Source organism: Onychomys torridus, chromosome 5 (genome assembly GCF_903995425.1).
Source record: "Onychomys torridus chromosome 5, mOncTor1.1, whole genome shotgun sequence".
Classification (NCBI taxonomy): Eukaryota; Metazoa; Chordata; class Mammalia; order Rodentia; family Cricetidae; genus Onychomys; species Onychomys torridus.
In genome coordinates, this window is record NC_050447.1 from 104,481,883 (window position 1) to 104,498,670 (window position 16,788).

At 47.3% G+C, this 16,788-nt stretch overlaps 1 protein-coding gene across 2 annotated transcripts; it reads left to right on the plus strand.

The window, feature by feature from the left end:
- The first annotated feature begins 1,779 nt into the window (after nt 1–1,779).
- Irf4 (interferon regulatory factor 4) lies at nt 1,780–15,968 on the plus strand. 2 transcript variants are annotated; one of them, XM_036188964.1, is made up of 9 exons: nt 1,780–1,842; nt 3,021–3,268; nt 4,244–4,430; nt 5,292–5,380; nt 6,017–6,161; nt 7,648–7,755; nt 9,912–10,265; nt 13,617–13,729; nt 14,561–15,968. In XM_036188964.1, exons 2-9 carry the CDS (start codon nt 3,053–3,055, stop codon nt 14,699–14,701), a joined length of 1,353 nt encoding a protein of 450 aa, XP_036044857.1. In that variant the 5' UTR covers nt 1,780–1,842; nt 3,021–3,052; the 3' UTR covers nt 14,702–15,968. The 2 variants fall into 2 exon arrangements, with proteins under 2 accessions (XP_036044857.1, XP_036044858.1); XM_036188965.1 differs by having other exon boundaries at nt 6,020–6,161.
- The last annotated feature ends 820 nt before the right edge of the window (nt 15,969–16,788 follow it).

The following is a 16,788-nucleotide window of genomic DNA, read 5'->3' on the forward strand; positions in this document are numbered from 1 at the left end:
AAAAGGTTTTAATGGTTCATATAGTTTATTGTTTCCACTCACCTCGTTGTTAAAATACCACTTTTAGGACATCCATACAACAAACGAGTAAACCAGAAGATGGCGTTGAAGATTAGTAATCATATCTTTAATTGCGATAGCCATGTGAAGTCTCAAAAGGTTTCTTGTAATGACTGTTGTTCAAACTTCTGAAAACAGAGGATGTGGATGGGTGAGGAAAATGTTGAAACCGTCTCAGCCAAGGCAGAGGACACGTGTATGAAAGTGCAGAAAAACCTCGGGCTTGCTGGTTTTGTGCTCAGCAGTCTCCTATTTGTGCACTCTTTGAAGAAAAGTAATTCCCCAGTGGCAAAGCAGAGCTATCTGAAGTTTGCTCAGAGATGTGTCTCCAGCGACCAGGACAGTTCCCAACAGACAGAAGGTGTTCAAAGAATATTTTTGAATGAATGAAGCTGTGAAGGAAGAAGAGGGGAAACGGGTGTGACCAAAATTTTCTTTGAACGAAACTCTGTTGTTTACTACCCAGGCAGTAACAATGGAAAACTGGCTGCGTGCAATAAAGGCATAGCATCCTGTTAATTTCTGAGAAAGCCTGTTGGTATCAGGAAAGAACATTACCTGTGGGCATCACTGTGTCTGTTTTGCTGTGGCTCAACTCAGATATTTCTTCTAAAGTCCAGGACCCATGGTAGAAGATTAAAAGAAAAACCGAGAAATAAGTGAAATGAAAAGGCTTCCAAGTTGTCCTGTGGTGGCGGAGATCTAAAATCATACAGAAACTGGCTATATGACTGCTTACCTGAAAATATCAAGTAAACAAACAGCTTGCAGGCGTCCAATCCAAGCTGGGCTGGAGAAAGCCAGGGGTGAAAACTCAGGGCGTTAAATTTGGAGGTTGGAGGTCGACGACAACGTGGGTAATGAAGTGAACTCCTCAGTCCTCTTAGCTCTTCCTCCTGTGTGGGGCATTCATACCCCACCGGGTAACTGCCTCTCATGAGGCTGAGGTTAAAGCTATCATTTTAAGGTGAACTGACATCCGGAAGTGCCTAATTACCTGAGTACTTAGGGATCCCCCATCTCTTTTATGTTGCCATAATTGAAACTTTGGGGGCTGTGCGTTGTCTGAGTCATCTCAATTCATCAGTTTCATACATCCTAAGTGTGTAAGCGTTTCAGACACAGTATATGGACCATGGTTTATGGAATTGCCTTTCTATTTTCTTTTTAATGAGTGTGATATTCTCTCAACACTGCAGAGACACAGGGCTCTCCATCACTCGTTCCAAGGATGCCCCACCCCCACCTCTCAGTCTATCTGTTCTGTCACGTGCTGTGAGAACCAAGTTGCCTGGGCTCCAGACCCTCCACCACTTCCCGCCCTGGCCACGCTGGTAGAGTTGAGCGGTTTCTAGTTATCAGCTAGACTTGGTGCAAGTTCTAGTATTCCCTTTGTGAGCTTGGTCCTCTACTGGAAAGGGCCATAGTGACTGTCCCACTGGGCTGAGGATTTTCGAGTGTGTCACAGTCCCAAGCTCCCTCCACTAGAGAGACTGGACAAAGTCAGAGCTTGTTCGCAAGGGGACAGCCCCTGACCCTGTGGGCTACAGTCCGAAGCTCCTGTCCCAGCCGGACACCCTCCTTCGGCCTAGCACCCGCCAGGGATGGAGGGACGGTCCTGGTTTAGGCTAGCCACGCCCCGGCAGGCGGAGCCGCCCCGCCCCGTCCCGCGCCGAGACCCGCCCCCCGGCTCTATAAAGTTCCTCTTTCTCACCTCGCTTTCCGAGTTTCACCACTTGAACTTGGGACCCTTTGCTGCCCTCAGCTCAGAGTGCGGGTGAGGTAAGACCTGGAGTCGGGCAGAAGGAGGAGTGTGAGGCTTGTGACAGAGGACAGGGCGGGAACGAGAAGCCCAGCTTCCATCCCTGAGCCCAAGCTCTGAGGGAACGTGGCAAGATAGGGGGCCCCCGGCTCCCCCAGTCTGCGCTGGCCCGGGACTTGGGCACTGTTGGTTTCTGTGTGAGGCTACTTGAACGGGCGTTCCAGAGCATCCCCACGGCTGGGCGGGACGATCTAACGGGACTGTCAGCGATCAAAGGATCACTCACTGGCCGCAGCTTGTCTGCAGGGGTACTGCCACTGACCCTGCCTGTCTGCTCCTGTTGTGGCTCAACTTTCCCAGTACTGGTTCATAAGGGACCCAAGCTCATAGAGGGCTCCAGCGCGCGATTCCTAGGTCGGATGGCCAAGGAGAGCTAGGTGCTCCAAACTCGGGGCGCTGATCCCCTTCCCCCACGCCCTCCTTCGCTTCCCGCGCAGGGGAGCTGGTGTTGCTGTCCGCAGCACCCAGTATTCCTAGCCACATCTTCATCCCCGCCTGGGGTCGAGCTGACCCTCTGCAGACTGGAATCTCCCGCTTCTTGAGCCCCATACCCAGACTCCCACTTGTTGCTTCCAGGACCCATTTAATTGTCTCCGGCTGGGTAGGTAGGCCAGGCGTTATCCCGGGGACAGCGTGAGGATGTCCGAGAAAAAAAGCCGAGGGAGAGGAGAGCTAGGTGCTCCACACCTACAAGGCACGGGCACAGGACCTGGACAAGGGCTAGTCCACGTGCCAGGTCATTCGCGCCTGGGGCCGCCAGGGCAGCCTGAACCCAGGAAAAGGCGAGATTAGAAACAGTGAGGTAAAAGTGGGGTGAAAGCAGCGTGCAGCGGGCAGAGAGGGGTGAGTAAGCAAACGGGACGCCCAGGGTGTCACAAGACGTGGAGTGTGTCTAGGAGCTTGAGATAGATGGGGTGAGAGGACCGACCTTGAGGATGGTGCGCGCCAAGGGATGCTCCCCACACCTTCTCCAAAGTACCTTCTCTTGGGGGCCTCTGGCGACGTGGGCGCCGCACGCGCACGCGAGAACTTCGCAGCCTCGGGGACTCATGGGCCTCGTGGGTCACTGCAAGAGTTTGGGACAGGGCGCCCCGAGAACGACGCGGCGATGGCTGCAGGGAAGTTTATCTCCCCGCAGCGCGCGAGCGCGGGAGGAGGTTGGCACACGGCATGAACCTGGAGGCTGGCAGCCGGGGAGCAGAGTTCGGCATGAGCGCGGTGAGCTGCGGCAACGGGAAACTCCGCCAGTGGCTGATCGATCAGATCGACAGCGGCAAGTACCCCGGGCTGGTGTGGGAGAACGAGGAGAAGAGCGTCTTCCGCATCCCGTGGAAGCACGCGGGCAAGCAGGACTACAACCGCGAGGAGGACGCCGCCCTCTTCAAGGTTACCAGCACTGGGGATCCCAGGGCGCGGGAGAGTGGGGAAAGGGGAGAGGAGAGTCAGTCGTCAGCTCTGGACACGCTGTGCCTCCAGAGCAAGGGACCGGGAGGTCGGGTGGGCCCCGCGAGGTAGAGGCCAGACCCTCAAGCATCGGGTCCTGCTTGACAGAAGCCCCGGGAGAAGGGGAAGAGGCTGCAAGCTCTCCGGGGATCACACAAACGGAAAATCGGGTCCCTACACCAAGTTTGTGTGGAGGAAGGCACTTTCAGCTCCAGGAGCATCCCTGGGGCGAGGAGGTGCCCTGAGGCTGGGGCGCCTGTTGTACAGCCCGTTAGGCCGTTTCCTGCCACTGCCACCACAGACTACTAGGACCACTCTCGGCTTCCCCCTCCCTATTTCGCTACCTTTCTGAGTTTCTCTAGGTTTTGTTTCTTTGGTTGGGCTCCTCTACTGTCTGGTTCTAGTTCTGGAAGCTTCCATTTCTGTTTCTGTTCTTCGGGTGACTTGGTCTATTCCAAATCTTCCTCTGGGAGCTTTCCCCCCGCGCCCCCCCCCCCCACACACACCATGCGAGTCCCTTAGGACTGATGTCCCCAGAGAGCTGGCTCACTGGACTGTGAAGCCCCCAGCCTCCACCTGCCAGCAGGGCAGGGGAAGGGGACTTCCTGCGGGAATTTGTTCAAAGTACCTCAGTGTGACTTCGTAGATGTCCTCTCTGGGGCCTGTCCCTTCCACAGCTCCCTAGTCTTGTCCACACTTGATGCAGGCACTGGGTGCGTATAGGCCAGACTAGGGGGTCTCCCTATCTTACTGCAGGGTCCTGGGTGAGAAGTTATTTCCTTAGAGAACTCCGGTATCATCATGTTCCACATTTTGGCCAACAGCAAATCTGAGACACCAATCTTCCTTTCAGAAACACAATCTATAGATTCCTTTTGAAGACCTGAACTTTGGCTTTTTCCTTCTCTTCATTCATAGGCCTGGGCACTGTTTAAAGGAAAGTTCCGAGAAGGGATAGACAAGCCGGATCCTCCAACTTGGAAGACAAGATTAAGATGTGCTCTGAACAAGAGCAATGACTTCGAGGAGCTGGTAGAGAGGAGCCAGCTGGATATCTCCGACCCTTACAAGGTCTACAGGATTGTTCCAGAAGGAGCCAAAAAAGGTAGGGGTTTTCCCCAGTATAGGTCACAGGATAGAGGCAGTGGGACACTCACAGAGCCTTAATTCCTACTCAGAGTCACTTTCTAATTCTGTTCTGTAGACTGCTACCTCCTGCCCACGGCTACTCCTAGCAGCCTCTTTGCCCATGCTCTCTGGGTTATAAGTGAAAACCTTGTGGTATTAATGTAGAGTTACTTCTCAGACTTTAAAGCCCGTGGGTGTGAGGCTATGCACATGCAGGCATTAAGTATTTACAGTTACTCCATTCAATTAGGATGTGGACCGAAATTCCAAACCAAAGCTGCAAGATCCATTGAAGTTTTACTTACCTAATATCCTCTAATAATTAAGCAATTTTTAGAGGGGAAAGCACACCGCACACCCCATAAATATTCACATTTATTGTAATAAAAATGCCAGCATTTCTATGGCCTGCTGGGGTACTTATGAAAATTTAGATCTTCACTTCCCTCTTTCAAAGATTCCGACTGGTGTGTCTAGATGAGAGCCCAGGAATATGCGTTTGTTCCAGTCATGCAGGGTGCCTCAACTAGGCACCATCTCACTGCCAGAAAGCACTAGGTGGATCACAGAGCCCTGTGTGGTATTGCTTTCTCTGGCTGTCACACACAAGTCTGAGCTTGCTTAATCAGTTTAGTGGCAGAGACAAGTAACTGTTGGAGGGAATTGCTTGGAAAAAACAAAAACAAAAACAGAAAAACCAAAACCACCTGATTGGTTAACATGGCTATGCATTCTAAGAATGAAGTGCTCAGGTATTTTTCTAAGATTTGCTATTCAGTTAAGCCAGTTCCTTCTTTTAGTGCTATTTCTTCTTCTTCTTCTTCTTCCTCAAACACAGGAGCAAAGCAGCTCACTTTGGAAGACACACAGATGGCCATGGGCCATTCCTACCCCATGACAGCGCCTTACGGCTCACTGCCAGCTCAGGTATGTGGGGGACTGTTGAGCCTGTGGAAGGCTAGGCTGAGTCTTTTGGTTGGCTCCACAGAGAGGGGAAAACAGCAGGACTTACCATTTGCTATGGCTACTGCAAACGCTAACAAAGCCCTGGTCAGAGGAGGATGTCTCCTTTCAAAGTGCTGTCACTCTCCCTGGTGGTTAAGTTGGGGAGTCTGATGTGTCGTCCCACCTATGGAGATGTGTTCTTCTACCGATGGTCACATCTTCTGGGAATGAGACCTTTTGTGGGAGTCAAGGATTTTGGAAGTAGAACTTTGTCATGTGAAACCACAGGGCAGCTGACTTCTCTAAGCTTCCCTGATGTGAATTACAGTACTGTTTTATTCACTTTGGTGGCTTAAAAAGAGCAGACTTCGCTGCAGCATTTTTTGATGCCAGGCTCAGCCATATGATGAAACTTAACACAAATCACATGTCTTCATTGTGCTTTCAGACCCTCTATGGCTGTTTTCTACCTAGTGTGGTAGACAGTTCATGCCACTTTTTGGACAAAATGACTTGGCTGCTGGCCAGAAAAGGGGTTCTCTGAGGAGTTAGGGTGGTAAAGAAAGCACCCTAACACCCACTGATGTTTTCCTCTCAGCAATGCCTGTGCTCTGTCAGCAGGTTCATAACTACATGATGCCACCTCATGACAGAAGCTGGAGGGATTATGCCCCCGACCAGTCACATCCAGAAATCCCATATCAGTGTCCTGTGACATTTGGCCCCCGCAGCCATCACTGGCAAGGCCCATCTTGTGAAAATGGTAAGGAATGTGTCCGGGAAGGCGACAGAAGAACCACCTGGGCTCAGGGTGTGGGCAACCCTGGGTGATCCTCTCGGGCAGCACACAGGTTTTTCTCCTTCCACAGAAATGCCAGAGAGACATCACTTGAAGTTGGGGTGGGGAGGGATCTTGCCTTATCCTGTAAGATGCTGAAGTCCTCAGAGCCATGATAGGTATCCCTCTGTGTGGGGACTTCATTAAAAGACCCCAGACATCGTTCAAGCAGCAGAAAAACATCCCCATTTTTAATAAATAGAGAAAAGCAATGGCTATCTATTAGTGTCCAATGCCAATGGACGTGAATTATAAAGCTTGTCTAATTTTTTCTTGTCTCAATTATTTGGTTAACTCATTTTTCACTCTCCATAACACTCTGCTTTCTTTGTCGTGTTAGGACAGAGGGACAGATTTTGTCAGTCCCCCTCTGAATTGTCCCTTACTACTGATGGAGAGCTGTGACTTCAGGAGATCATTGGTAGTTTGTATCCCTTGAGCAGTAATGAGTCATTTGTAGCTGTTCTTGGTACAAAGGGAGGACCAGAGCAAAAGTAATTCACAAAACTTCTCTACAGAGGAGTGTCAGATGCGAATGAGCTCCCCTAGAAGAAATACCAACTAACTGGACACAGAAATTTTCACAAACTATGTTCAGCAAAGCTTTCATTATTTGGTATTTATTTAGGCGACTGTACTGAGCTGTGTCTTGCCCCCGTTTTTAACTGTGTATTTTGAGGGAGTCTTGCTAAATTACCCAGGCTAGATTGCTGTTTGACCCTCTTGCCTTGAACTGCTGAGAAGCTGGGATTACAGGCCTGTGCCACCAGGCTAGGCATAACACAAGCTTCTAAGGTTGCCAAGTTCATTATTTAAACAGAAGTCTCGACACGGGTCACCACACATGTAGTCCTTTTTTATTATCCTGGAAATAATTTCCTTGTCACAATTTCACCGCCCTCCAGCATCCACATTCCACCCCTGCTTAGACTATTGGTTTAGCGTGATGTAACTTCTCTGAGGCCAGGGAACATGGTTCCATTTTCCCCAAAGCTTACAAATGGCAAGCAGAATAAATGAGGATCAAATAATTTATTAATTTTTTAACAGCCTTACAGAAATCTGAATTCTGGTCCTGCTGGGAACTTGCTGTGTGAGCTGGTACAAATACACCACCCCCACCCCCCATCCTCCACCCCATCCCATATTCCCTGTTGAGAAGTTAAGGAGAGAGCTCCATGTTTCCATCCAGAGCTGGGCTGTGACGCCTTTCTTCATCACCCTGAATTTTTCCCACTGATTTTGGACTTTAGCCTCAGCCTCATAATCACACACTCTGTTGGTAGTGGACCTTTAGAGCCCATCAAGCTTGGGTTAGAAGGTGACAGGGCATGGCTCCTCCCAACTCAAAAGCCCCCCTGAACTTGGACTCTCTGCTTAGATGTCATCTGATCTTTATTTGCAAATGCAGGTTGCCAGGTGACAGGAACCTTTTATGCTTGTGCCCCACCTGAGTCCCAGGCTCCTGGAATCCCCATAGAGCCAAGCATAAGGTCTGCTGAAGCCTTGGCGCTCTCAGGTGAGTGTAGCACTTCCTTTAAGGCTCTGAGGGAGGTAGCATCTCTCCTCTGGGTAGGTTGGGGGAGGATTTAGACTCTTACCTTACAGGCTCTGGGGTCTGGAGTAGGCATGGCCCGAGCTTTGCAAATATTACAGCGTATAAAGAACACTAGAAATCTCTGCAGGAGTACCTGCTAGCCAAACACTATTTGGAAGAAGTCATTAACCTCTACATCATTACCTGCCCAGCTTTCTAGGAATGTGTAGCCAGGCTTCTCCTCCAGCCAACATACTTCACAGTGTAGAGAGACTTCAATTGGCACAAGGGCTTTTCATTACCAAATACAGTTTGTCCTTTCAGAGTTAGCCACAAAGAGGTGGTCCTGAACTGCTTCCAGGGACACTGGTTCTGGACCTTGGTCTCCCAGAAGTTCTTATGGCCCCCAAAGGACCGTATTGCTCTGTCTCCCTTGCAACTTCAATAGAATTTTTGAGTATGTATGGATTTGATCTGATTTTAAAGTTCTGTTACTAATTAAGCCTGCACTTAGAGATGCTGACCTGTTTTAAGGAAGCTCCAACATACTTGAAATATGCATCCTATGTCTATTTAGTCTTTAGATGATTTTTTGATGCTTTCAAATGGGAATGAATATTAAAAATAGCCTGCACATTAGAATTCTCACCATGCCTATGGCTGCCTTAAAAGTCTGTGATTGAAAACATCAGCTACATTTTGACAGTTTTAGACACTTCCCTTGTTTATTGGGGAAGAAGAAGTCTGGTCACCTAGTTCCTTCCAAATCTGATGCTCAGGGAGACATTGTGAGCCACTTAAGGGCAGAAGAGGGACACTTCTGAGCATCAGAGCTTGTCACTGAGTCTAGAAAACTCAAGACCTTCTTCTGGAACATCTGAGACTTGTATGGGTGCCCCAAGAGTAGGAAATCCATAGCTATTTATATCTCAGCAATCTTGTGATTCTGGTGACATTAAATGAAATGAAACCTGCCTTACCAGCCACCTCAGATGGCCAACGCCCCCTCTCTTTGAGTGCATTGCCTGACTTGCTGTTTATAGAGGCAGAAATGGAAGACACCATGCTGTGGGCTGTCTCAGAACCTACCATTGAAGAATACAAGGGTTTTGTGGGTTTCTTTTTCTGGTTTGCATAATTAATTATCAACCAGGAGTGCACTTTTCAGAAAGCTATTCTTTCCAGGCATTGTTTGGGTTCCAACCAACCACCACGGGCATCGTCTCTGCCTGGGGAGCCCTTTCCACACCCAGGTTGCCCTTTAAGCCTGTGGGTGGTGTTTTCAAATGGTTTCTGAAATCAATAAAATCATCTGTCAATAAATTCCTGTCTTAAAGCTATAGAAAATAGAGTTGTTGGGTTTGTTTCAAAGTTGAACACAAAGTTTAGAGAGGTTTCAGGAGATTTAATGTTGACTATTGGCTCTTAGAGCATTTTCTCATCAGCTCCTTCCCCTGCCCCAAGAACATTGACTTAAAATAAGAAAATAAAAGTATCAGTTGTCATAGGCCAGAAATTCTTATTTCAGCGCTTACCTCCAACATATCTATGTGGGTTCTTTTGTTTTTGTTTTTGTTTTGTTTTTACTTAAACAACATCATGGTTGACACGTTAGGGAAATTCCAAATGTTGACACATTTGCTTTTCTTCTGAGATGTTGCTGTAGTTTCTACTAGTAGAGATTAATCTTAGAGTTGAACTCCAACTTGACTTTGCTGAAAGATGAATTCCCAGTCAGTGGTATTACTTCATATTTTAGACAAAATGCCATCACTACTAACATCATCATCCCCAAACACCTTTATAACAGAGGTGCTGTCTAGTAAAATTGGGCTGAAAATCCAAGCTATACACCTCTCCCCAAGATGAGTAAATGGCTATATCAACATTTGAAAATGGCCATGTTAGAAAAATAAGTGTCTTTCTAGTCTAAGAATCTGCAAGGGACAAAGGCAGCTAACATCTCCCAGACTTCCTTGGTCCTAGGACTTCCTGCTTGTTCATAGAGCATCTTGACACTCTAGTGGTCCATCTGCTATACTTCATATCAGTGTGGTAGTCACTGAGTCTTTGGGCCTCTGAGCATTGTGGTATCTGTCCCAGGTCCATTAGCAGTGACTCCAGAGTTCTGTTCACAGACTGCCGGATGCATATCTGCCTGTATTACCGGGACATCCTAGTGAAGGAGCTGACCACGTCCAGCCCTGAAGGCTGCCGGATCTCCCACGGACATACCTTTGATGTCAGCAACCTGGACCAGGTCCTGTTCCCATACCCAGAGGACAGTGGGCAGAGGAAGAACATCGAAAAGTTGTTGAACCACCTGGAGAGGGGACTGGTCCTCTGGATGGCCCCAGATGGGCTCTATGCCAAAAGACTCTGCCAGAGCAGGATCTACTGGGATGGGCCCCTGGCATTGTGCAGTGATCGGCCCAACAAACTAGAAAGAGACCAGACTTGCAAGCTCTTTGACACGCAGCAGTTCCTATCAGGTAATACACCTCACAATCTGTTAGAATGGAGGTGGCAATGGGTACTGGCCAGGAAGGTCCCAAATTGTAGGGTCTGTCTACCCCAGGCAGGGGTCTTCTTCTTGAGGTCAGTGAGCTCACCCAGGAATATGGTTTCTGCCTGATTTGTGTCTTACCTTTGTCTGTTGCATGCTCCCCTTATTAGCAAAGGGCCAGGAAGAGGTCCATATGAACTGGCCAGGATAGACTATGGTGCAGGTTGATATCTTAAGTTATTGTTATTATTATTATTATTATTATTATTATTATTATTATTATTATTAGTCTTTTTTGAGGCAGGATCTATGTAGCTCAGGTTGGCCTAGAACTGGGGATACCTGGGGTTTGTATGTGTGTACCATCACACCTGGCTAATGAATTAAAATGTGGGCTTTCAGCAGCACATGCCTCTCTCACCCAGCAAGGTTCTATCTACTATACTGGCTCTACACTCTCAGCAAATTTATCTGCTGACACAACAGCTTATTAGGGGTTCCTAGAAAAACTGAGAAGGTTAGAAGCACATTGTTAACATTCTTGGTTATGAGATGTGTCACCCTTACAAAAGTACCACACTGAAGGTGGGACCAAGGCTGAGAGTGTAGGGAACAGCTTTAGCAAGCGGGGAAATGCTGAGAAAGCTTGGCCTTATCTCTGGCATGTGAAGGCTTCTAGTCATGTTTTCCAGGACCTATACTTCTTATTGTTTGAATTTTGATTTGGGCTGGCTTACATGAAGCCATTAGCTTCCCCGCCTGTCTAGCAGAGGATGTCTTTGGGGGAGTAGGCTACTCTGCGGCTGCTGCCCATCTCCCCATCATATCCTCAGCTTGCTTTCTTCTTTATGCCCTTTCCAAACTGCCCACACCTTGGCTTTCCCTGTGCTTTCCAGTTCTTGAACCTGAACTTGATTTGCTCCTCTCATCCGTGCACACTATGGTGGTTTAGAATGTATGTGCACCTTGTTGGGGCTAAATTGCACTAATTAGCGTGTGTATTGCCTTGCATGCTAATCTCTTTTTATTTTGGTAAGAACACTACTTGAAATCTGCTCTCAGCTGTTCTCAAGTGCATAGTTCATTATTACTGTCACGAAGATAAGCCATTGTTGAGCTTGTGCTCAGTAAACTCCTCTTGTCTTAGCGAGGGTTTATATTTGACTTTGACCCACAGCTTCCTCGGCCCTTCCCACTTCAGGTGACCCCCATGCAGTGCTACTTTTATGAGTTCATGATGTTCTCCAGGCTCATCCGTGTTGTTACAAATGGCAGGCGCTCCTTCTTTTAAATGTTTAGTAATCATCTGTTATTATCTGTATCACATGACAGTCTCCTTATCCGTGTATTCCTTGGTGGGCACATGGGATGACTCTTTATCTGAGCTGCTTTAACTAGTGCTGTTACCATATGGGAGGGCAGATGTCTCCCCAACACTGATTTACTCTGCCCTGAATCCTCAGTGTGCCTCTTCCCTCCATTCATTCGCAGTGAAGACATAAAGCACCAGTGATCTTGCTGCTTGCTAGTGGCATTTTCTCAGACTTTTGAGTGCCCAGGATTTGCTCAGGCACTCCTTCCTAATACTCCTTCATTTCCCAAAGGAAACATGCTCCTAAGAAAGGTGAAGGATACGTGGTGAAGACCCTTGGAGCTGGGCATGACCTAAGCCTTGGCGGGACTGTGTTCCCTCCCTTGGGTTGAGTTCTAGTGTTCATAGTCTAAAGCAAAGAAAGCAACTTCTTGGGATGGTTGTCTGCACATCCTATGTTTGCCCTGGGGTTTGGAAGTCCTCATGTGTTCCCCTGGAAGGCTACTGCCAATTCTCTGCTTGACTAAGATAGCCCAGAACAATGACAATTGCCAGAGACAGGGCTGGGGGGGTACACAAGTCGTGTTTGTCTTTTCCCAGTGGTGATCCAGGAGGCAGGTGCCATAGTAGAATGGACACCATGGGATGGACTTCTTGTTTATCCATAAGAAAGAGCTGTTCATCTCTGTTTCCTTCATCTGTAGTGGGACCTGTTCTTTTTGCCACCCACAGCCTCCACCCTAAGCCTCACTGAGGCTCAGGGAAGCAAATGCTGCAGCTGAGAGGCACAACAGCCCCTGCACCTCGGGCTTCCCACCCAATGTTCTTGAGTTAGCAGGCTGAGGTGGACTTTCTCAGAGAATTGTACTCACTTGCTACTCTGACTAGCCTGTGGTGTAGGCGTCTTCCCAGCCACGGGCTAAGTACTTTACACATTGTGACTAAACCATTTGGGTTTGATTTGAATTCTGGAAGAAGAAGAAAGAGAAAGAAAAGCAGGAAGTTGGTTCTGTGAGCTTCTAGAAGCTCTTCAGTTGCAGAGAGGAATGGAAATCTTTGATATCTACCCATTCAGGATTTGCACCCTACTAGGGACAGTCCCTATAGGCTATAGGGTTGAGCCTTCCTATCAGATAAGGGCAGAGCCTTCAGGGCTGCTCTGCAAGGGCCGCTCCTTCATGTCAGTTTCAGGCAGACAAGACTTGGGAACCCAGCGCCAGGAGGAAGAGCAAGGGTTAATGCCAATGATCGGTTGTGGCTTTCTGTTTGTTCTTTGTAGCAGTGCTGGGGATGGAACCTAGGGCCTTGCAAGTTTTCTGCTAGTGGCAGTGCCCCAGCCATGGGCAGGTTTCTCTTCAACAGTGTTCTTGTCTGGTTCATGTCTTTCGGGTAGGAATAGCCTCAGTAAGTACAGCCTTGCCAGAGGGGCCTCATCAGCCCCTTCTCGATGCATCCTTCTGTCTCCAAAGTCAGACTGAAGCCTAGTCAGGTCTGTAGTTTTCGACCTAGTACCAAGTGGGACACAGCTGCCAACAGCTGGTGTGGGAGACAGATGTCCTTGGTGCCCAAACACCACGTGGCCTCCATGGTTAGGCAGTGATGTTTAAAAATAACCGTAGGCCACCAGGACATTTTGACTTTTTAAGTTGAAATGTTTTCTTTGCCTGTGCTGTCTGTTTGCCTCACCATGATGACTTTTCTTTGTCCTTTCTGTCCACCCTCATGCCCTTCTCTGATCTTGTGCATTTCTGTGAGTCCAGGGCTGCAGAACCAAGTTCTTACACTTTGGTCATGTTCCTCAAGAATAATGAAGTAAAACGAGCGTGTGAGATCACATGTGAACGCAAACATGTGGTTTTGGTTTGGTGTCTGGGGTCTGCCCTGAGGGCTGGACTTAGGGTGATATAGAGTTTGGGCTCTCCCAAAGCAGAATCACACATGGCTCTTGTTTTCCATTTGGCCCCCTTTACCAGGTGTCTGAGCAGTTTTGTTTTGTTTTGTTTTTTTTTCCTTGTGGGTTCTCAGAGCTGCAAGTGTTTGCTCACCATGGCCGGCCAGCACCAAGATTCCAGGTGACTCTGTGCTTTGGTGAGGAGTTTCCAGACCCCCAGAGGCAGAGGAAGCTCATCACAGCTCATGTGAGTACCCAGTTACATCATTGCCCAGTTGCACATTGTGGAGCAGGCCCTTTTAGAGAAGTGACAAGTGAAAAGTAAATGTCAACTCACCTGGGAAAATAAATGCAGCTCTTAAAATAGCACAGGAGGAAGCAGGCCCCAGTGAGCAACACAGCTCAGGGACCCACAACCTGCTTCCAGCCAAAGTTTGTTACCACTGAAGCAGCAGGGCGGATGCCTTCAACCCACAGCTGTGTGTGTCCGGCATTCTTTATCTTCCCTTCTATAGGAATTTTCAATAGTTGGTACTAAGAGCTGCGCTCTGACATCTCTGCTTCTCATGTGCTTTTCAAACGCTGTCTAATCTCCTAAAGGCCAGCTTTGATTGGGAATGTGATCTATGCTCATAAGCATAGCTGCGCATATTGCACAGTCAACTGGTCCTTCAGGGTCATCTCCTCTCCCTGTCAAACTCATGAACCTAACCTATCCTAAGTTTTATTTAACCTTTTAATTTGATCATTTCACCTAATAATGTCCAGTCGTTTAGTTAAATAGATTCCAAGAGGCAATTGGTTTGAAAATGCCATATTTAGCTTCAATTATAAAACCAAGAATTCTATTTCCAGGATATTATATTCCAGGTATTGTAAGGGCAAACAAAACTGGCTTTTCAAATGGCTCTGAACATGAAAATGCTTTGCTATGTTAAATTATACAGCTTGTGGTTTTGCTTAGAGCCTGAGGGTCATTTCATGATGTGTCAACTGTATGGCGCTAAAAGATTGTTTTTTAATGTCTGCTAGTGTTTTGATGTCTACTAATGTCTTTTTAAAAAATGTCTAATTAAAGGTGGAACCTCTGCTAGCCAAACAGCTGTATTATTTTGCTCAACAAAACAGTGGACATTTCCTGAGGGGCTACGATATACCTGAACACATTAGCTCTCCAGATTACCACCGATCCCTCCGTCATTCTTCCATTCAGGAGTGATCTAGCCTTTGAGCCAGCTGCATGAAGGATTCTGTTCCATTGTAAATACTCTGACATGGCAGCTGATTGACGCCCCTTTTCTTTGGAAGAACTAAGAAGTGGGTTCGCAGTTGAAGACAACAACAACAGGGGTTTATGAAGAAAACAGCTCTATCTGCTCAACAGAGGAGCTTGTCCCGCAAGAGTGACTGTCATCCAGGTCTTGACAAGTGCTGGTATTTTGGTGACTGTGCCCTGGCTTATAACTGTGAAACTGAATCAGTGATGTGTTTACATGTACTTAAATGCTGGCTTGAGCCTGGGGTAGACTGGCTTTGGCTTGAAGACTGGAAAACTGTCAGTGTGAATCCCCGACTAGAGAAGGCAGAATAAGTATTATTGGTCCATTTCTCAGGGAAGTCAAGTCTTAACTGGAGACTACTGTGCCCACCCACAGAGAAACGTGTTCCTGGATGGAGGAGCTGTAGTTCTCCTAGATCACGCCCACTGAGGGAAGGGACCTGAATCTCAGCCCCAGTCTAGGTCACAAAGTCCAGGCCATGCAGAGTCTCTCTAAATGGACCCTGCATCCTGGGTGCCCCCTCTCATTGGCCTTCCCTGACAGCCAGCTGGTGAACTCTGTGGTTACCTACTTGAGCCAAAAAGCATCGGGGAGACATAAGATGGGACATGTTTGGATGTCCTCGCTAACCATGACTAGAAAGCATTTTTTGTGGTCTACCCTTTCGGTTGTGCCTCTCATTCTTTAGAACTGTTGCTGGCTTTATGTTTTTTTTCTTTTCAGAAATGAAAGGAAGGAAGGAAGGAAGAGAGAGAAAGAAATCAAGAGACTGAATACTAGAGATAGTTTCTTAAAGTTCTGTGCCATTTCCCCTTCTATTTGTTTTGTTGGCCATCAGCAGTCTCCATGGCAACACTGGAGGGGAGGAGCCTTTGCACAGGTTGGGAACCAGCAGAACAGCTGCTGACTGTACATCAGCAGACAAGTGGGCTGTTTCCACTTATTTTCTATCTGAGATGCTTCCTTGTGCCAATAGTAGGTTGACAGAGCCTCAAAATTACTGGGCTTTTCCAAAAATACATTCTTTCACAGAATCCCAAAGAGCCCCGTTTGCCTTCATAATCCGGCCCCTTCCTTTCTTGTAACTGTTTTGTTTAGGTGGCTTTGCCATGTTTCAGGATTTTTCTCCTACCACAATGTAATTTCTGTTTCTTCCATGCTTAGGAAGAGTCAACTGTTCTCAAACACATGACACTTGGTTTTTTTGTTTGTTTGTTTGTTTGTTTGTTTTTTGGGGGTTTTATTTGTTTTTGATTTTTTTAACATGGTACTCTTAATATTTCTTAAGTCATTCAACAGTATATATTCAATAAGCAATGGAGCATTGGGGTGCCATTTTTTTATTTTTAAAAAGAAGCCTTTGATAAATAACACACATTACAGAAAATTTCAGCAATTAGAGAAGGGGAAAACTGAAAAGCATTTTATATTTAAATCTTCCTGCCTAGAATTAGCTGAGAGTTCAGTCTGTTCTTTAAACCTGTTTTAGTTTTCTATACATATACATGAAGTTGCCTTTAAAAAAAGAGAGAGAGGGGGAAACATGGTGACACACCCTTATGTACCTAACTATGCGGACTTACCTCATCTTTTGAGTGGCATGTGGAATTCCACTTCAGTGTGCCTGGCTGTGGTTCGATATCTCATTAGCTACTTGTTGTGGATGCATCCCAGCAGCCCACTGAGTCTCGTGAACTGAAGTCATTTATACATCTTATAGATGCAAAACATTCTGGGGTATATTATCCCAAGGGAAAATGAAGAAAAAGTTGGGAACTGCTCTTTCCCCGAGGCCCCAAACCATAGCTAGCGTCCTGGAGAACATTCAACCCCACCCACATCTGGTGCTTCACCAAAGTCTCTGCCCCATCCTGGGTGACTGTGACTCTTCTTCCCCTAGCAGATGCTTCACCCCAATTGCCATGTGAATTCTTTTCTTTTTCCTTAATGTTATGCTGCTTTAACAGTGATGCTGAATTTTCTGGAAAATGTTTGATGGTTTGGACCACCAAGTCTTGTCTCATTT

Bases quoted from the DNA above. Each gene is read 5' to 3' on its own strand.
- Irf4 (XM_036188964.1), top strand. From the start codon at position 3,053: ATGAACCTGGAGGCTGGCAGCCGGGGAGCAGAGTTCGGCATGAGCGCG. The intron at 5,381-6,016 runs GTATGTGGGGGA...GTGCTCTGTCAG, and splicing joins ACGGCTCACTGCCAGCTCAG to CAGGTTCATAACTACATGAT. The intron at 6,162-7,647 runs GTAAGGAATGTG...TTGCAAATGCAG, and splicing joins AGGCCCATCTTGTGAAAATG to GTTGCCAGGTGACAGGAACC.